Source organism: Microtus ochrogaster, chromosome 18 (genome assembly GCF_000317375.1).
Source record: "Microtus ochrogaster isolate Prairie Vole_2 chromosome 18, MicOch1.0, whole genome shotgun sequence".
NCBI classification, from domain to species: domain Eukaryota; kingdom Metazoa; phylum Chordata; class Mammalia; order Rodentia; family Cricetidae; genus Microtus; species Microtus ochrogaster.
Window position 1 is genome coordinate 48,867,008 of NC_022020.1, and position 21,755 is coordinate 48,888,762.

General features: G+C 44.0%; 1 protein-coding gene across 1 annotated transcript in view; it reads right to left on the minus strand.

Moving 5' to 3' along the window:
* Window positions 1-21,755, minus strand: part of Piezo2 (piezo type mechanosensitive ion channel component 2) — a 354,156-nt gene that overhangs the window by 131,562 nt on the left and 200,839 nt on the right. The window contains exons 5-6 of the mRNA XM_026783664.1: window positions 12,301-12,463; window positions 1,724-1,934 (exon numbers count right to left, since the gene is read on the minus strand). Coding sequence (XP_026639465.1) covers window positions 1,724-1,934; window positions 12,301-12,463 — 374 coding nt within the window. The remainder of the gene's footprint in view (window positions 1-1,723; window positions 1,935-12,300; window positions 12,464-21,755) is intronic.

Sequence of the window (21,755 nt, forward strand, 5' to 3'; positions counted from 1 at the left end):
TGAGTTTTTTTGTGTATATGTGCATGCGTGTGTCTGCTTACTCACACACCTGCAGGTGTCTATTTTAGTTGTTGTGTGCATGCACGTGCATGTGTGTATGTCCTCACTCACACACCTATAGGTGTCAATAGAAATCAGAAGAATTTAATAGGTGGAACTGGAATTATAGGTGGTTGTGAGCCGCCTCCACTTGATGTGGGTGTTAGGGTCCTAATGTGAGTCCTCTGGAAGAGCAGCAAGGGCTTTTAACCACTAAGCCATTTGTCCAGCCCCTTGATTTTGCTTTATGGTCCACTGAGTTTTAATCAGGGCTGTCTGTCTGCATGACCATGGTATTGAACTTTTTTCCAGCTGAGATTTATGAAAAAAAAACCATTATATATTGTGGACACTATAGTCTCATTACAATTTTGTTCTACCTGATGAGGTAACTCATTTATATTAAAGCAACTTTATCAGGGACTTTGAACAGACTTCTCAAATAAAATACTGGGTTTTATCTGCACAAAAATTCTACTTCCTTCTTGTTTTTTTCCCCTGCTAAGGGGGAGTTATTTCACCTTTGGAACTTTAGTCTGAGCGAGTCCACTTTAAGAAGTTCCCAGATTGCTTTTGGTAGGACTGCCATTTTTACTGTTGATCCTACCTATCCAAGAGATCTACAGGGAAGCACTGGGCTTCTGCCAGACACCAGTCCAAAAAAAAGGAGGAGCAATAATATGAGCAAAGGGGTCAAGATCGTGATGATGAAACCCACAGAAACAGCTGACTTGAGCTAGTGAGAGTTCACTGACCCTGGACTAATAGAGGAGGAACCCGCATAGGACCACTGCTGGGGGACAGTTGTGAGGCTTGGACAGTCTGTGGAGCCACTGGCAGTGGGACCAGAATTCATCCCTAGTGCTTGAAGAGGCATCGAGGAGCACATTCTCTTTGGAGGGATACCTTGCTCAGCCTAGATATAGTGGGGAGGGTCTTGGTCTTGCCTTGAAGTAAAGTGTCAGACTTTGTGACTCCCCATGGGAAGCCTTACCATTTTTGAGGATTGGATGGAGGGGTGGGGAGAAGGGTGAGGAGGGAGGAGGGGAGGGAGCGGGAATGGGGATAGCTAAGCAACATGAGAAATGATCGCATTAAAAATTCTTAATATAAAAAGTAAAAAATAAATGAAATGTCAGGAAAAATAGTTCCCAGTGTGGTAGGCAGTGGGAGGGGAGGAGGGGAAAGTTGAGGTAGCACTGGATGATATTATTATGGAAGAATGTGGCCAACATTTAGAGGAAGTTACTGTCTGTGGAGGAAGATTGCAATCTAACTTGGAAAGAAAAACTGTATATCCTGGAGAGTTAAATTAAGATTTCAAATACTCCACGATATAAAGATACGGCTGGCCCTGTACACTCAAATAACTAATTGCCAACAGATCAGAGTTCAAAGTTTCTGGGAAGAGAAATAGCTCTTATTTAATCTAAACATATAAAATGAGCTCACTTAGAAACGGAAAAGATGATTTGACAGAGATTAGCAGTTTTTTTTTTTTTTTTCTGAAAGCCCCAAGACTAGAAATGGGCTGGAGCAATGAGGCTAAGTTGGATTCCCAAGTGGCTGGTTTTACAAGGGCCTGGAATCCATTGTTTTCATCTTTCCCTTTAATCCTGTCTTTCACTGTGCACATTCCAGGCTGTGACTATCTCAGGGCGAAGCCACTGTGGGACACACTTACCCGAGGAGCCCAGCAGGATGGTCACCACGACCTTGCCTGCGGTGGTTATCATGTTGCCGATGAACTCCTTCAGCTTGGAGGCGACGGAGGCGAGCCTGCGGAACATTTTTAGTTTTGTGCTTTCTTCCAGCTCACCCTCCATGCCTTCTTCTCCATCTAATTCCTCCTCGTAGATCAGTGCCTCCTCTGAATCCATCTTTTCTGCTCCAGCCTAAAGAAATGGAAAAACAGAGAATGTAGCGGTTCATACTTCTGGGGACCCATGGTTCCTAGTCTGTGGGTCGATCACTGGGGTCGGCTTCACCAATCAGTAAAATGACCAGCCCCCAGGTCTCTTGGTAGCAAGTCTACGTCACTCCAATTCCCCTGAAGGAGTACACAGATAATATCCCCTGTCTTGGGGTCCCAGTGACAATCTATACTTCTTACATATACTCTGCCCCATGTTCCCTACCTGCAACCATTCTTTTACAAGTAGAAGAAAGCTACCAGGACAATTAACAATCTTAGCTATGATCTATCTGGATGTTTTTTCCCCCAGTTCTAGTCCTCTCTGTTGCTATCTAGTTTTACAGAACCACAAAAGCAAACTAGGGCAGAGGTGGGGATGGGTGATGATCAGAGCTCTGGCGTCTCTCTTCCTTCTCAAGTTTATCTTTGTTGGTCATCACAGGATTTCCTGGCCAGGACAGGGGTCTTGAGTTGCTTGCCTAACAGTGCTGTGGCTTCCTGTCGGGTCTTTTAAGAGGCTTCTGTGCTGTCTGGATCTTACAGAATTCAGTGCTTTGGTTTTGTCTCATTAGGGATGGAAGGAGAAGCAGACAGCAGAAAAAATACAAATCTCCAGGAATTATTTTTAACTAAGACTATAAAGGGGGTTTTGAGTGTTTTTAAAGACTAAATAAGGAAGGGGTTGGGATTTTTTTTTTTAAAGGAATCATACATAGAAGCTATTCCCAAAGACAAAAAGGGGTCTGGTCAAGACTAGGGATGCTGCATTTGTCCCCAGGTTGAAAGTCTGCATATATTTGCCCTGGATGATTAGAGCATCTGACTAGGGGCCACAGAGACTCTCAGCCTGGTCTACACATCTGGGAAGACCAGTGAAATCTGGATTCTCTACTCATGCCACAGGCTCTTTCTTGAGCTGCTCGGCTCAGACACTCACAGCACTCATCTGAGGCTGAGGTTTTTAGTGGTCTAAATTCACTGAGAAAGGACTGAAGGGCTGGTGTCAAGGGAAGGACATTCTGAGAGGCTTTGGGGTGCAAAGACATTTTGTTAGCAAGAAGCAGACAGAGCATAAAGGACTTGGGTTATCTGTTCAGCAAAAGAAAAGCTGGAAGGTACTCCTCCACCTAACCTGATCCAATAATTCATGCATACACACACCCATGAACACTGCATACATAAGCATACACCTCCCAAACAACCATTTGTGTGCCTATGCACACAAATGCACTTGTATGCTCAGGTACATGCCCACGCACAGCCATGTATATATCCATACAAATATACACACATGCCCACGACATACATATGCACTTAAACATATCACACACACTAACACATCCCCACACACAAACATACACACCAATCTCCCTAACAGGATTTAGCCCTGGGCTGACTAAAGTCCATACACATAAACTAGGTTCTTTGCAATTCATCACAGCATCCCCATGGGTTCACAGTCAGATTCGTAACATCTGAAAAAACTGAGGCTGTATTGAATATGCAGTCATTTCCCTGCCGTTATCCTTTGATGGAGCCCTGGCATTTGGTGGGGAAGATGTGCTCAGGCCCTGAGTACACTTTAGGCAGCTTTTATACAAGGGACTTGAGCAAGTGCAAATTTGGGGATCTCCAAGGCTCCTGGATCAGACTTTGGAGGCTAATAGACAAGTGTATTTACGTTTTTTCCTGGGGTGGAAAGAGGAGCTTACACTTACTCATTAACAAGCTTCATCCATACAAGACCCGGTGTGCCTGGGAGGTCTAGTGGAGACTCAGTAATACACACAGAAGCTAGGAAACCAACGAGTAAGCTAAACATCCCATAATAAGGCTCTTCAGAGAGGTCAAGTGGGATGCAGCTGTGACTGAAGGGCGTGGCTATGGTAGATTTTTAAGGTCACGGAGACCCTCTCTGAAGAGATGACATTTAGACTAAGATCTAAATGTCACAGAGTCACCAGCCATGTGAAAGTCCCGGGAAAGAGCATCCTGGGCAGAGGAAAGAACCGTCCAAAGGCTCTATGCAGGGGAGGAGAGAGCGACAGGAAACAAGTGTCCCCAAGCCAGGGGCTCTTTCCCCCCCTTCGCATTCTCAGCAGATGACTTTGCATCCTAGATGGATGGTCTGCAAACCTCATGGGATACCCCAGACCTCTCTGCAGCCTGCCCATGTGTGACACACCCATTTTTTTTTTCCTCCTGTACCAGCCATGGTGACCCATCTTCTCGGCCAGCGGTTCTCTTTGGGACCTCACATCCCAATGCGCTCCGTGGCTCTCAGTTCAACATCAACAAACTAATGCGTCCTCTGTCTAGTCTTAGAATGATGCATCTCTCCTCCCGATGAAGCTCTTGGTAAGATTCAGCCGAACTCCATTCTGTTTCTTCATACATAATTTCTCTTTAATTGGCTCTAAGTGAAATTTGTCATCTTGTGCATCTCTCTAAATAAGGAATATGGCACAGTATCTTTTACAGAATAATTCCAGTGGCTGCCTGGGAATACACGGATGGAACTTAGGAGGTGTAAGAGCTAAAGTTGACTTTGAGTTTGTCTTGTTGTGTGAGTGGCTGCCCATGGTCCAGGCACAGAACCCATTGGTAAACGTGAGGGGGGTTGGGGGGTGGGGAGAGGGAGAGGCAGCCCTGTTTGTTTATTTTAATGAAGGGAGGGACAGCTAGGAAGAAAGCAAGTTTTCTTCAGGTCACCTTCCCTTATTTTCAAGTTCAGCGCCAAGATGCTAAGCAGGCAGCTAGCACAAGTTGAAAGTGAATGGGGAAACTGGGAAGGTCAATCTGGGGTCACTGGCACCTGGCTGAAGGATTCCCTAGGAACAATTCAGAGATAGCTCATCTTTCGGACGCTGACCTCCTAGGCCTAGGTTTGCCTAGAAGCAGGGCATGCAGGGAACAGCTGGGGAACCAGAATCCACAGGTTCTCTTTATCTTTTTTCCTGTGGCTATACAATCTCCAGGCCATGGGGCCTCTTTCCCACCGCAGCAGGTCTGGCTTGCAAGCCAGTCCTTCTTCTTACTCCTTGCTCTACAAGAAGAACCCATCATGTGCAGATACAAGAGAATTCCACCTCTGCTGATCACAGGAAAGCAGTTTCCCTCTGGACACCAGGGGAGCAGCTCCCTCACTGCCACCACCACCTCAACGGCTCTTCCCCGTGGAAGGCAGTGTGTGGCAAAAATCCTGCCACACTTGGAGAAGTAAAATCATGGTAGGGAACTCCTGAGTAACTGGAAGAAACACATTCAAAACTTGCATGATAGATGACTCACTATTTTATTAGAGAATTGCTAAAAATGTTGATTAAATTAGAGCATTCTCTGCTCACAAGCTTTGGTTAGGTCATACAAATGCCTTCTCTTGGCCTCTCAGAGACAGGAAGGGGTACCAGGGCTTTAAGGGCATGCCATCGCGCCTCATGGCTCTGGATGCTCTAAATGTTTTTACACCGGCTTCTCTGAGACCCTCAGTGGTAAGTGTGTCTCAAACCTGCCCAGCGGAGAGCAGGTGGGTCTATGTCTGTGAGCCCCGTCATCCCATTCCTGCAGCCAGGGTCAGATCTGCCGCCACTAGTCACCTTAGGTGGCACATTGACAGGCCCTTGCCCCATCGAAAATTCCTCTGCTGACCTATAAGCACTGGGATTTGGCAGGAGTAGAGAATTATATTTACTAATAAGCAGCCTTGCTTGCTGAAGAAATCTGGCACCTTACAGTGTAGTGCCATTTCATTTGTATTTTAATAAATAAGGCTTGCCTGATGACCAGAAAAGTAAAACAGCCACACTGACCAGCCTTATAGACCAGGCGGCAATGACACACACCTTTAATCTTAGTAGCCACAATGACACAAACCTTAAATCCCAGTAGCCACACTAGCTTGCCATAGAAACCAGGCGGTAGCGGTGCACGCCCTTAATCCCAGAACTAGACAGGATTATAAAATGGGAGGAGACAACTCCCAATCCCAATCTCATTCTGAAGTTCCCTGGAGGCAGGATCACCATTTTTGGACTGAGGTCGAGGTAAGAGCCGGTGTCTGGCTTAGCTTTACTGGTCTTCAGATTGAACCCCAATATCTGTCTCTGAGTTTTTATTAATCATGCTTCATTACGGGAACTCCATCTTGAAGCAAATGAGGAGCAGCTGGAAACAAAGATTTAACCCGTGATTCCTAAGCCACCTCAGAACCCAAACATCAGGCAGGCAATCCTTTCACAGTATAAAATGTCCAGTAAAATCGCTTGTGAAAGTATTTCTTTTGTCGGACATAAACTTATTTAGACTTCTACGTCCTTCACTCTGTCTCTTTAAAAGACGTTGATTTTGACAGGAAGTCCTTGTCCCCTGTGACCACAGGGATGGACTTCTAGGACATTGTGCTCAAAGGAGCATGTCGGTCTAGAAAGACCAATGTGACATGATATCACTTGCATATGGATTCTAAAAGCCAAACTTCAGTGGCCAGAGGCTCGCCAGATGGACAGGTGTAGGGAAGTCAGAGGGTGGAAGGTTCCTATCAGCAAGAAAAGATACATCAGAGTATCTGTAGTATTAACGGATACTTCTTTTAAACTAGCTAAAGGAGGAATTGAAGTGTCCTCAACACAAAGAAGTAGTCACAGTAATAGATGTATCAGTTATATCATTTGATGATCCTACGACTTATCCATATACTGAAACACCACATTGTACCCCATAAATAACTGCAAATATTGTATGTAAATTCCAAACAAAGTATAAGAGTACTACTGAAAAGAAAAAGCTCCTGATTTTAGATGTAGATACAACATGTTAGGGTGTATCTGTGGACACTGTCTCCTCCCAGGACATTTGGTTTCTGCACCTGAGGTGGCATGTCTCACAGGCTGTCCTTTCCCATCTATTTTGACAAAGACACACAAATACTTTTGATAGGCCCTGAGCATCCATATTTCTTCCCCTCGACACTGTATCATTCCATCTAAGGGCATAAAGCCCAAGCCTATCTGGAGAACGAGCTCCAGCTCAGAATCACTGAGTTAGAATCTGGAAGTTTCTGGCAGCGATGGCCAGAGACTTCCTCATAGCAATTTTAGGCAGCCATCTTGGCTCTGTATCTTGGCTCCTTGGAGGCCGGTGGCAAGGGTGTTCTACAGTGCAAACCCTTTTAAAGGTTCCATTCTCTGCAAAACTACATTGAGGAATGTGTCTCTGGGGTTCCACTGAAGGCTTAGACCTCAAACCTGAGTTTCTGCTGCAGCTGAACCCCTTTATCTTCTCTGTGGTGAAAGTGGATTTTCATAGGCATTTCCATGGATGTCTATCAAAGTCCCATGGACTAAGTCCAAAGGTCTCAGAGCCCAAGGGAACATTTTCTAAAGAGCCACCCTTGTTTATGCATTATTTACTTTTCAAAGTAAACAGTTTATCTTAACAGAATGGCTTCTTCTCACAGCAGAGTCCGCCGATGGGAGGGGGAAGTGCTGTGGCTCATCACAGAGGACAGATAACCTCTGCTGGGATGGCAAAGAGAGGCCAGGGCAGAGTGGCTGTTGTGCCATCACATACGCTACGTCAGGCTAACGTGGCAACACTGCACGTAAAGCTGTTTATTCTGCTGCTGGCTTTGCTTTGGGAACACTGCTTTCCCACTTAGTAAGAGCAGCACAAGTGAGTGCAGATGCTGCCTGTGTCCCCTCCAAAGAGCTACAGTACAACCGAGGTGCAGGACAGGGGCAGGTGAGGTAGCAGAAGATCAGTAGGAGCCTACAGATATTTCTGCTCCTGAGACTCGGTACCTCTGGGAACATTTCTGACACAGGGAGAGAAACTGCCAAGTTTAACCCGGAAATGGCCTTTAAGAATTACCTAACATCATTTGAAAGAGGAATGAACATGGAGATGGACTAAATCAGATTGGCCATTTAAAAGATTTTTTTTTTCTTTAAGAAATCACTTACTAGAGCACCATAGAACCAAACCAGTCTTTAGGTGTGTGGGCAGGCATCCTTCCACATAGACCGTGAGAACCACTTGGTGTATCTTTGGTGTCAGGCATTGTTACTGACTGCCTTGCCTGTTCCCTGTCCTGGGGATCTGCTAAGCATGCGCTCTAAATGCAAAGCCTAGGGCACTGACAGATGATGTCAGAAGCAGCACTTTGAAGATACATGAGTCCTTCTTGGAACCCATACAACAACGTGTGGTCTAAAGTGAAAACCAAATAGGCATCTTCATCTTTTGGTCTTAGTTATGAATGTGTCACAAGGTCAAGCAGGGCGAGGTCTGCTTTGGAGCCAACAGATTTCCTTTATTCCCCTTCTGTATGTGCGCACACGCACACACACACACACACACACACACACACACACCCCTCCCCATCCTCAGTGCCTCCATCCATCCACCCATCTATTCTATCAAGCACCCTGTTACCATGTGCAGTGTTCTGTGTGGGGGATGGAATACAAAAGAGAACCTGTTATGTGATACTCAGTTGTGCACGTGTGTGTCGGGGGAACCAGATAAATAAAGCTTTATAAAATTGGAATGTAAGATCCTGAGGGTAAGAAGAGGAAGGAGGATTCACTGCCTGAGACATCTATGAACGTTGATTAGAAAGAGAACCAGTTCTTGAGAAACAAAACAGAAAACAAAGGCCAACGCTTGTTAGATAATGTTCATACAGCATGCAGGCACACAGTAAAGGGGATGCTAGGTAAACATGACTTTGGGACAAGCATCTTCATCTTCATCCCCAGCAGAGCAATTATTCAAGACAGACTGTCTGCATCTAGGTCCAGCCTACCATAAGCCAAAGCCCTAAGTACAGAAAGACCCAAGTCTGCAGAAACCAGTTCTGGCCCAAGGCTCACCCTGGGTGCTTGGCTCCTGCTACCTTGCACTCGGGGCTTCTGTGTGAGCATTGCCACGCTCTGAGGCTCAGAGGACTGGGAGTTTCCCAAATTCCTGTCTGTGACCTTCAGGAGCTGTATGAACCCCTAGAAACGGCAGCATTGTGTGTCTGGGACAGCTTAGACAGGACATTTCTCTTACTACAAGTCACCGGGTGCAGGTTTTGCAGGTGCCTGGGCAGCTGCCCAACTTCTTGCCACTCTGAACAGTACCATGTGGCAAATGTCTGCTAGGAAAACCCAGGGCCTAGGAAATTTAAAGCCAGTGACGGACTAAATCTCGGGTAAGAAATGAGCGAACGCCAAGCGTCTATTAGAAGGTGCCAGGGGAATGATTGATTTCTCCTGTTCTTTGTTTCCTGCTCTGGAAAAGGAGAAGCATGAACCAGACTGCACCACCTTCTGGTGAAGGCACAGCTCAGGTGAGCAGTCTGTCTGCCAGAATGTTAGTGTCAAGGTAGCCAGAGGAATGGCTTCCTTCCTTCTTTCCCTTCTGCCTTTTTACCTTTCTTTTTGAGACAAGGTATCATGTAGCTAAGGGAACCTTGAACCCCTCCTATTTATTTTTAAGATTCCAGAGTGAGAATCTTTTTTATAGGGATGATTAAAATTCTGAATAAATTCTGAATAAAAGTGAACACACAAACAAGACCTCAGACACCCTGCCCCCTCTTCCCCCACACACCAGGAGCCTTTAAAGACCTCTAACACAATGCTTCTACATAGCCAATGTCAGACTCATCAGTGGATCAAGGAAGACCTAACTGCTGGAAACAGGGCTGCATTTGAAAAGAAATTCTCCCTGGCAACATGGTGCCATATCTCCACAGGGGAAAATAAGGAAGAAACATTGTCAGGACTAAACATCTTAGTACAAAAGCCAAGATTTGGAAGTAGCAGAAAGTATACAGAGCCCTTCAGAAATGAAATAAATTCTTCTGCTTCCTTTTGCTATGAGTTCCAATTCCTCTCAAACTGACTCCAGACTGTCAAGTCAGAAGTATTTCCCTGATGGTGACTCCTCCAGGATTCACTCAGCGCCCCTCCCCTGGCCTACCCACTTGCTTGGAATGTGTTGAGAGAAGGAACACTAAAATCTGAATTAGCCCCAAACGAATTCAACTGAAAGAGAAAAGAGCCCCTGATAACTGATATTTGTAGTGCTTTCAAAGCTCAGAATCAGAGCTCTTTGTGATATCAGCCTGGTTACCTTGTGTTATCGTTGAACAAAAGGGATTAACCATATAGATGCCTTGTATGCCTGTTCAAATCAATTTCAAACAAGACAGAGTTTTCACAGGCCTAAGTATGGAAGTGGGTGAAACCAGACCTTATAATTAATATGTGTGTTTATGCTATTCTCTCTTATCAGAGCTACCCTACCCTTAACTACACCCGAGGCCTGCACTGATGGTTACAAGTGTTCCTCATTCTACAGAAACAGCATCTGTTCATGACTTTTAATCACATCTGTGTTGAGTTATTAGTGGCACAGAGGGTTGATTTAGTGTCTTGAATATTGAGTTTCTATAATTCTCAAATCAGAGAACCACTAAGGAAAGGAAGCCATAACTTATTAAGCACTCCCAAATAAGCATACACCCTGCTATGTGCTACTGATTCGATACTTCATATTATAGTTGCAACAAATGCACCATGCATTAGTAATATCTTTTGGTGCTGCTGATTGAGCCCAGGGCCTCAGACATGTCAAGCACATGCTCATCTACTGAGCTGTACCCCCTGTCTGCTAATCCCACTTTACAGAATAAGAAAGACAATAACCTGTCTCCAGTATTACTCAGCCACGGTGTGCTATCCGCCATGTCTCTTCTCAAAGACCAGCTTCCAGCAAACACCCTTTAGGCTCCATGTACAAAACATAACATTGTCTTTACAGGTATCAATAAGGAAAATCCTAAATGTGCACCATTTCAGTTAATGTGCTTGACTGCCCCAAACTAGGATGCTTTGGGCCAAAGATTATTTAATCAAAACAGTTTCCAAACATTCTAGAATAACAGAGCAGTACAAAAACACCCTCTTTCAGCATTCCCTCTTAAAACCACACCATCAGCAGGAAGAAAAATATTTCCACGTCATTTCTGGTTTTGGGTTTGTGGACCTGAATAAGAGATTTGTTCAGCAGCCACTCTTCTGTGATTACTTTCTATACTTCATATCTTTTCTCGCCCTAAAATATCAGAATAGATTTCCTATCGTTAATTCATAAGATTTTTGAGCAGTAATATAAATTCTAATTTTCATAGTGTAGAACTCTATCTCCTCCATATTATTTTGTTTCGATTAAGCACTTAAGGCAATTTTCTGGTTATTTGTGAAGTAAATAAACCCTTAACCAAAACCAGAAGTGTTTCCTTTGATGCACACATGGTGAATGTTCCTAATGCTTGCGACTCCTGATGCATGCATGGTGAATGTTCCTAATACATGCGATTCCTGACACATGCATGGTGAATTCTCCCATGCAAAACTCATGCCTAAATCATCTGGTAGCTACTATGTCAAGTGTCCAAACCAAGTACTTCTGAGTAGCTTTTTTTCTTTGAGAGCTTTATATCTTTGTATCTAAAAATATCAACTACTTCTTAAACTGGTACCACTGACCACACAATGCGCTGTCTTGAGAACATGGCTGTGCTCTGGTGTGGGTCTGGGAGGGAGTGTGGTGGGGTATGTGACATGTACCCACCTGAGACACAGCTTCCAACATGTTCCTCATCTGCCAGGTGCTCCTGAAACTTCTTCACACATTATAGATATTAAAGCATCCTCTTACTTTTCTAAGTAACACTCCCTCTCCTGTGGAGCACTGTGAAATTGCCTGACTCAACTATTTGGTGCTAACACAGACAGCAGGAGAATAAAGGGCACAATCACATAGCCACACCTCAGGATGGCACTGCACAGGCTGGACAGTTTAGGGGGAGGGGAAACTAGGAATTTTTCTTCCAATGTGACTGTGTACTGCTTCTCAGAATATTCGGCAGTCATGAGCTGCGGAGCAAGTGGGTTGTGATGCTGGGGTAACATTTCGGTGGGGCCCCCTGATACAACAGATGCTGGGGTAACATTTAGGTGTGATCACCTGATATGACACTAGAGCACAGGGTGGCCAGATGGTCACCTGAGGAGACGGAAGCACAAGCAGGCTGTTTGTAACTCCACTGTGAGGCCCTCGTGAAAGACAGCATTCGCATGCCCATCACCTGTGTCCTCATCACCAAGGTGTGGGTGTGAATGTCTGCCCAGCAATGCCACCCGGGCTCTGCACAACGACAGTGCCAATTTGTGCCTCATGTGCATAGAGCCCCACAACGCTCTGCATATGGACTCTGGGACTCTGGACTCCACACAGTCTCAGAGGGAAGGCCCTGGGGATTGAAGAAGAAGGATGCAGATAGTCACACTTACCAATTCTTCGTTTTCACAATCAGAGTTAAATTGGGCTACTTCTTCCGTGTCTGGTTTCTTAACAATGTTTCTGCAGACCAGCCAGATGGTCAGGCTTGCAATGAACATCCCCACGTCAGGCACAAACACCCTGATGCCATTGCCAGCATCAGCTCCCTTCAAGCTACAGAGGGAAGAAGATGGGAGGAAGTTATCTCACATATGTATGGTTAAACATCTTATTGCTTACTTCAGTCTCTTAGTGATTTAAAATCAGAGATGCCTATTTCTGCCTAATGGTTACCAGAAAGTTCTTCACTAATTCCCAAATCTACGGAGATGCAGGCAGATCCCAAACATTCCTGAGGGTTTTAGAGCCACAAAGAACAGAGGAGCTTTGGTGGTGCAATCAACCCAAATGGACCACTCCAGGCATGCAAATAAATCACACTGATGTTACATGTGTGCACAACGATGCATTTGTTAGTCATCTGGATGAAGCCATTTAAAACCAGTATGTAGTAACTGGTAGAAGACCGTGTAACAGAAATATAGGTCAAAGCCAGTGAGAAAATGAAAGAAATAAAAACACTCCAAGAATCTTCTAATCCAAAATCTTGTAATTATTTTTGTGCTTAACTGAGTTTTGTTTTCCACATTGCTCCAAGAAAGGTTGATCTAGTGTGTTTATTTATTTATTTATTTTTTTGCAATCATTGAGAAATGATGTTCAGCTGAGAAGGAGATTTGGGGTCAAGCCCAAGCCTGATAAGAGGCAGCTGCTTTACAAATTCCCACAATCCCCCACTCTCTTTCTGTGCCAAAAACATAACACATTCCTTATCAGAGTTCAGTGAAATGAGATACTAGGTCATGACTTCAGAAAAATAAAGATGGGTACATATGTATCAAATAATATGGATCTGGTTTTGTGAAATATAAAACTCCTTTTCACAAAAGTCTTGTATTTTGAGACAGCAACATTAACTGGTATTTAATACTCTTCATGCATACATGGCCTGTGTGGTCATAACTGAGATTCTGAAACAGATAGGCTGTAGGTATGAGGAGAAGGGGAATCAGTTGGAAGAGGAGGAAGAATCTGTCTGGAGAGCCATCCAGATGCTACGACCAGTGGAGCAAGTGTGATGTTCGGTGGTGTCATTGGGAGTGGAATTTTCAAAGGCAGATTAGGTCTTTGAAGACGTTTGCCAGAGGGGGCAAAACATGAAGCAAAAGGTAGGCAGATGGATTTGCACATTGCATAATGGTATATGCGATTCAAGCAGTCATCCCTTGATTGGCACAGGAGACTGCCCCATGTTCCATTGGATGCTGTGGGTATCCAAATCCTTGTGGGGTTCAGTCTCCTATGTAAAACCATGTGGCGTTTGCATCTAACATACACATGCCTACATAAATCAGTGAGATTAATGTACATTTGTCAAGAAAATGTTAGCCTAAATCATGCGTTTTCCAGGGTACATTCCAGGGACCCATTTCACATATGAAAATCTCTATTTAGTTCATCATCTTAAATAGCAAAAAGTATTTCTTTTCCAGTCATTTAGGATCACAGTGATCTCATTTCTTCATAGAGAATGATGCCTCTGAAAAAAACAGTAGGGCAGATTAAATTATGGCATGTTCAGAAAATGTCCTAAAAAACCATCAGTGAATGCAAATGTGTGTGAGGCCAAGGTCTGCGTCTAGGAGTCTGGATATGCCTCACAAATAAGAACGTGTTTAGACATCCATGACAAACGGGCTAGACTGAGTGACAAGGGAGTCTTCTAGGACCTTAAGCCTGTTGAGCCTGTGGTGAATAGAGAAGGTTATCTTCAGGCTGTGTATGGTGGTTCCCGCCTTCAATCCAAACACTCCAGAGGCAGAGACAGAGGGATCTCTGTGAATTCGTGGCCAGGCTGATCTATATCATAATATGTAGGGCTGTTAGAAGTACGCATTGAGACCCTCATCTGATTGTTTTTGAAGGCATGTCTTTAATGTGCTATGTTATTTCGACTGCTGAAAATTCTCTGTATAGACCACATCTGGATGACATTACTTTGACTTGGAAGTCGGTTACTTTGACTTGGAAGGTGAATGGCCAACTTATAGCCTACTGCCCATGATGGCATTTGGTCTGACCGACTTTCTGATCAGATTCCACTCTCCAGTCCGCACCCAGAGAGAGGCAAGATGGATAGTGCTCATAAGCTTTACTTTCCCTACCTCATAGAATTGACTTTTTAAGGTCTTCCCAACTATAAAATGTCCTTTTGACTATGAAAACTCAAGACAAAGAAGAAAAAAATGTAGGCGGGAGCAGGACAGACAAAAGAAAGGTGGCATTTCAGCATCCACGTAAGGGAGGACCCCTACAGAGATGGTCAGGGGTCACCAGGGCAAGGCTGTGGCTCCCTGTAGAGGACTTACTGAACACTGTGCCATGCCCTGGGTTCTATTCCCCAACACAGAAAGAAACCTGCAGAAATCAATTCTGTTCCACACAGCTCTTCTCAGGGGAGCCAATCCTCTGGTGCAGAGTTAGCAGAAAGGTCAACTACAAGCGAATTGTGGTAACACAATTAAAACACCACATGGCCATCCATTAAACAAATGAGAGCTATCAAAATGCTTTCATGGAGTTTTCTGGTGGTTTCTGAAGCTCACACACTATGAACTGCTAGTCTACCATTGTTTATCTTAAACAGGACTCTGTATGAAATGTACCACCACTGACTAGGCTTTCGGTGACATTAAAAGCAATGAAATGAATGCAGATATAATTACAAAAATTTACAAACCTGATTCCTGCTCTTACACACACACACACACACATATGAATTCTGATTTTTAATTTAATATTCATCTCCCCACAGATAACTAAGTCACATGTAGCAGAATATAGCGTTTGATGTGAATGGGGAAGTTCTTAAACTGGATTTACAGCTCCTTTCAGTATTCAAGTCAAGGGCTCCTATAGCTAATGATTCACTTTTAAAAAGCAAGGATTGCTTTGTTTCTGTGAACCTGAAACTAAGTCCTTTTCTCCTATTGAGAAAACAGTCAAGCTCGGGGCTCTAATTATCACAGGGGATCGTTTGTGCTCCACCCCGCCCCCCAGTTAGTTCCTGGGTGTGTATACTATAAAGCTACAAAGCTGCTTAAGCATTTCAATCCTCTTAGCTTGGTGTCACAGGTCCACGGGAAAGACACGCTATTCTCACATCAGTGTGCGGATGGGTTATCACGGGTCATGTAGGAAGAGTGTTCAAAGGAGCCTGTTCCTTTGCCTGCATCAAGAGAGTCACAGCAGTGGGGCAGCAGATGCAATGCTCAGGACACTGGTACATGCTAGGTGTCTTTGTGTGTGCTGCTCTCCTGGAGGGTGCTGCGGCTACCCGACACCAGCGCTTGCCCTCTCAATGGCCCCTGAGAACAGGGTCCTAGACCACTGCCGGCTTCACATGAGCCCTGTAGGAGCAGCAAGCACAGCATGTGGACTGGCAAATGCTGCAAAGCAAGGACGTTTCCGTGTGGGAGCAGCGGCTGCACATTTATCAGCGCACTACTGCAGCTGGCAAACTCAAAGAGAGGAAAGAAAGAAGACAGAGTCTAGAAGCAGTAAGAGTGACACTCACTCCCTTAGCCCAGCCCCTCAATTGGTAAGACCCTGAACCATCCCCTGGGCCCAGCACCATCAGCCCAGAGTCCTCTCTAGCCCCCTAGGCCCTATCCCAGCACTCCCTCATACCTGTATCTTTCATCTAACCTTGCAGCCTCTCTGAACTGTCTCCTCCCTGGAGGCTCTTTGACATCTTTGGTCAGTGGCTACATGGTCTAACTGGTGAAGCTGGGGCCATTGGAGGGAGACTCATAAGGGCAATGCTGATGGTAACCAGAAGTATCAGGTTTAGGGTTGGAGAGATGGTGCAGCGTTAAGAGCACTAGCTGCTCTTGCCAAGGATGTGGGTTGATTCCCAAAAGGTGGCTCACAACCTCCTGCAACTCCAGTTAAAGGGGATCTGCTTCATTTTTGTTCTAGTCTCTGTGCATACCAGGTGTGCACAGGTGCACAGATGTACACGCGGGCCAAACATCCATACACAGAAAACAAAATACTGAAAGAGAAATGAAAAATAAGAGATCTCAATTGCTCAACCACACTAGGATTGAACACATTGCCGTCACAGATATTCTGCTTTTCATGGACTAGTGCATTGACTATCTTTGGAAAGATCAAATTAATTTTGTTGAGATACACAGTGGGGTCAGTAGCTGAGGAAGACATTTATTCTCCTCAGAAATGCTGTCCAGAAAAGCGAAGAGTCTTTGTGTGTGACTCGAGCATTACAATGAATAAAGCAGTCAGCATGAGCTCTGGAATATAGGACCTCAAACTGAACCCGATTCCTGATGAATTAAGTCAACAAATGTGTGTGAATGTCTGCCACATCACAAGAATTTTGGCAGACCCGGCATTAAAGATGGTGTGCTTTTCCCCGAGCAGGAGAGACTGAGAGGGAGAGAAAAGCTTAAAAGGTACAGGAAGTGTGTGCGTGCATGCGTGCTTGTGTGCTTGTGTGTGTGTGTGTGTGTGTGTATGTGTTTGTGTGTTGTAGAGTAATGTTTGTGCAGATAGTCAGAGGCACATCAAATGTTTCCTAGACCTGCACCCTTTTTTTTTTTTTTGACAGGGTCTCTCACTTAGTCTAGAGCTGGCTATTTAGCTATACTCCCTGGTAAACAAATCCTCAAGATCCACCCGTCTCCACCCTGTCCACCAGGCCACCAGCACTGGGGTGACAGATGTGTACTGCTGTTCCCAGCTTCTATGAGGTTGCTGGAGATCCAAATTCAGGTCCTTATAATTAGGTATTTTTGAAAACATTGAAACTAAACATGTTGTAACCTAGTAGTCATAGAAAAAAAAAAGTTTGCAAGCCATTCTCTGGGGAAACTCTTTCCTATTGGGTGGGATGCTCTGGAGGAGAGAGATAGATGAAGATAGCACAATTTCTGTTTGAATTTCTAAGAACTAGATGTATTTCATAAGGCATACTTCTCAGACCTCCAAAGGGACGTGTTATGGGCATGATGCAGTATTGGAGGGAGGCAGTGGTTACTGTTTGCTCTCTCAACCACATGGGGAAAGTATCCACAGGGACTGAAACAGACTCCCCTAAGCCAAAAGGCAGTCTGAGTAGGTCAGATTTATCATCAAAAATAAGGACAAATTTAGTTTTCATTTGAATTTTGAAGTTGCTGGTGAAGGATGTCAAAATCTGTGCCTAAGTTAATTATAACTTAGCTTATTACTTAATCAATAATAAGCTGTAAAAATATAATTAATACTGCTGCTAAGGAAATAAAACAGTAGCCTATGACCAAAATACCCACTGACATTTTAATTATTAAAAGTAAGAAAAGGGGGCACTAGAGACTATAGAACTCATGGTGTCATTAGGTAAGATGCAGTTTGATTATTTGTTTCACACTGCTAATAATCGGCAGCTAGCATTCACATGTCACTCAGGATCTACAGATAAGCTCTTATCCTAAAGATGTCCTTTAAAGGGGATTGATCCTTGAGGGTTAAAATCTAATGTCATTTGATGAACCAATTTTACTTATATCTTGGAATCTGGACGTTTAAAATATGTTAAAGTAACAGTTGACACTTTTTCTAATATGACTGTTGCTGCCACTCATAGAGATGAACCACCTCAGACGCCATGACTCATTTATTACACAAATCTCTAGATTTCCATTACCATGAAAAATTGATAATTGTCCTGCTGATACTAGCAAACACTTTAGGGAAGTTTGCAATTTTTGGACTATTACCATATTACTGATATCCTTTATATTCCACAGGGTCAAGCTATTGTGAAATGACATGATCAAATAATTAAATGTCAAATTTCAAAAATAAAAGTGCCATATACACTCACCTAGACCACATACTATGCTACATTAGCCCTGATTGCATTGATTTTTTTTTTCACTTTGAAGGATAGTGCTTCTGAATTTATTTATTTATTTTTATTTTCTGATGCTCCAAAGCAAGCATTTTTGCCCAAAGGAGACACAGCCAAAAGTTTATGTTACATGAAAATGTCTAGATAAACTAGTCAATGAAAAGCCCCAGGTGTTCTTCTAAGTCAGGATGAGGATATGCTTGTCTGCATGAAATGAATACAGTCCCAAATGGCTCCCGCTATGATGCGTCTGACCAGGACAGCATCCCAGAAACCACTGGACAAATGGAATATCTGAAGCCTGATGACAAACCCATCGAGAAAAGATGTCTCAAGAGGAAGAATAAGCTGATGACCTAGGGAGACACCAGGATTTTAACTCATTAAACCAAGACCTCGGGAAGACGATAAGTACACTATGCTACAGACCTGAAAAACAATGCTGTTATGTTTACTGTCTATATTACATATTAATTCTCAGCCTGTCATCACAGAATCCAAATGATATTTGCTGGAGGTGGGGGGATAAAAGGCACATCTGTGATATCACACAGTAGGATGTTGTTTGGCCATGCTACGGATTGTTTATATTTTTTGGAACCAGTTGTCTGGACAAAGGATGATACACAAATATTACTCATTTGAATGGAGGATAGTTTGGTTGGAGTAATCTATCTGATCAATTGAAATGTTATGATACAGATTTTAGCAGACGTGTTCTTTAGCATTCAGCACTCTTTAGAAAGCTCTGGTAGTGGAAACTATAGTTATATGAAGATGATGTATTATTTACTAAAGTCTATCCCACGGAAGCCTTTATAATCCACAGCCAAGGCAGACACCAGCTACACAGAGAAACTGTCTTGAAAAACTCATATATATACATACATATATATAGTCCAAAAGAACCACTCCGGTTTAGACTCCCGAAGTTTAAAGCAACATTGGCTTCTGAGTTGCTTTGGGTCAAAGAGATCCCCCTGTGACAAACACACACATACACTTTTAGGAAACATTGTCATTTCCAGGGAATGACAGATCTTCCTGAGCCCCCAGGAAAGCCTCAAAACACTGGTCTGAGAAGGAACATAAAGGCCAAAGTCTACTGTTCTGCTCACAAAAGAACAGAGCAAAACAACAAAGCCAACACAGCCAAACTCTGATGCGCAGCTTTGGAGTGAAGGAGAAGGTCACACAGAAAGGGTAAGAAGGAAGAGGAAGAAAAGCCAAAGCTGACACAAGTTGGAAATGAACAGTGAACCAACAGTAGTAGCCCAAACCTAACAAGGCGTCGGTGCTAATGCAAGGTCTTAGAAAGGTCGTGGCTGTGACGAGAACCTGTTGAAAACAACACTGCAGTTTTAGAAAGTATAGGAACAGCTTTATGGCCACCGTTGAGGAGTCACTTGTCAAAAGGAAATAAAGCCCAGAGGCCCACGAGCCTTCCCCAACATCTCCACAGAAGCTGCTGCTGACTCTCTCTCCGGGGATTTCCCTACTCACAAAGTTGATGCCAAGGATAAAATTAACAGTGCTGGATGGGGTGGGAACTGCGGCTTTTGTGAATCATTGCACTTGGAATTCGGGGAAATGGTTTTGGCAGTTCAAGGTCAACGGCAAAAGGACTGAATTATGGGTTTGTGGCTAAAGTATTGGGAGAATTTCTCCTAAACAAAGATTTGTTATTTTCACAAACTGGTAAAAAGATAAGCACTCCTAGAATGAGCCAAGGCTGTTGTAGTTCATATGCCTTCATCTCTGAAGCCCACATGTGAGATTATCTACTCCAGCTGGGTCCCATTGCCCAGCCATATTCATCCTCACGTGGGTCAAGTCATGCCCATCTTGTGACTTGCTCTTGCAGCCCCTGCCTATCCATCTCTTCCCTAGTGAAAAAAGAAACCTTCCCAGTGCACCAGACGCAAACCACTTCCTGAGTTCTGTCCCTTGATTCCAGCCCAGTTCTGCTTTGTCTTCATGGTACTTAGTGATTAAGTTCCATGCTGGGGACCCTGCCCTGTAGTCTTACATGCACCTAATAGCACAGTGAGCTTCTCGGGATGCTCTAAGAGAAAGGATATGAACTACTACTTCCGCATGGTTGTTTCATCCCTCAGATACTTTAGATGGCTTTTGTTGGCTCAGAAACATGTGGTGTTGAGGTGTCTGTGGACCGTGGGCTACAGGCTCCTTCTGGCTTGATGGGTGGATCAAATCAGTGACTTGGTGATCCCACTCAGTGACTGTATCAGAGGTTGCAGGAGACACTTCTGCTTGGTGTCATTCATGATCAGGCAGGGCAGCATAGTAGCAGAGGTGTGGGACTGATTGTGACCGTCCTACCTCAAGTGAAGGAAGAATAGATCTCAGCACTCTGCACTGGGAATGAGTAGACTCAGCTACCCTGTAAACTTCTTCCCTGACTTCCAGGTAACAAACAGAATTGGCTTCGCTGTGTGTACTTCCCCCAAAAGCAAATGACTGTGAAAACATACCCAGATCCCTCCCAGGCAAAAGGCAGTAGCCACTCTGACGTTATGTCCCAGGAACAGTGGATGAGATGCAGAGAAGCATCAACATTGCCTACCAACATTTTTCTTGAAGAAATTAAACACCTGTTTTATGAAAGTGGTAGTGAACATCCAGGAGCCTGGGGCAAAGCCTGAGCTCTCAATTTTACATCTCTGAGGACCAAGGTTTCTTCAGTCCCCTTGCATTGTGGTCTGTGTCCATTAGTGTTCCGATGTAAAAATGTTCGTAAATTCACTGCCATTACCTTCTACCCTATACAGAATCCGATTATCTTTGTGGAGTTCTGAGTAAGTAAACTTAACTGGTCAGAACAGAGTGCAGAGGATTTCAAACCCAAATATTTCTCATGGTGGCCCAGTGAAAACAATCTTTTCTCCCTTTAAAGTAAGTAGATCATATGTTGCATCTGGTACAAGCCCTTTGCAGCTGTGTGAGGCTCAGCCGTATCTGAATTTAATGCTTGAACTTCCCTGTGCCATGTGTGTGTGCGCATCTCTTGGTGTTCTCCATCTGCTCTCTGTATGCTGTCCTCACAGGCCTCTCACTGCTCACACAGCAGAGACGGGATGCTTGCCTCTGACTTAGGGCTCTGCCATGCTGTGTGTACATCCTGAGGGGAGCAGCCTACAGTCGGGCTTTGTTCTGTTCCTCTGCAGTACAGCTGAGCATCATCAGTCTGAAAAATCCTAAGTCCAAAATGTCCAGGTTTCCTATAACTTTTTGAGTCAACAGAGCTCAAAGTGAAACAGTGAAAGTTGACTTCATGCATGAAATTATTAAAATAAAAATCCTACAAAGATTTTTCTTCTGGTATAGATGATGCTCCTTGAGATTGATCCAAACTCTATACATACTTCTGAGTATTAAAAAAAATCATAAAAGTCTAGTTTACAGGTTGTTTTATATATCCTTTGTATCATGATATTGCACAAAGCACTTATGGAGGAGGTGACAACT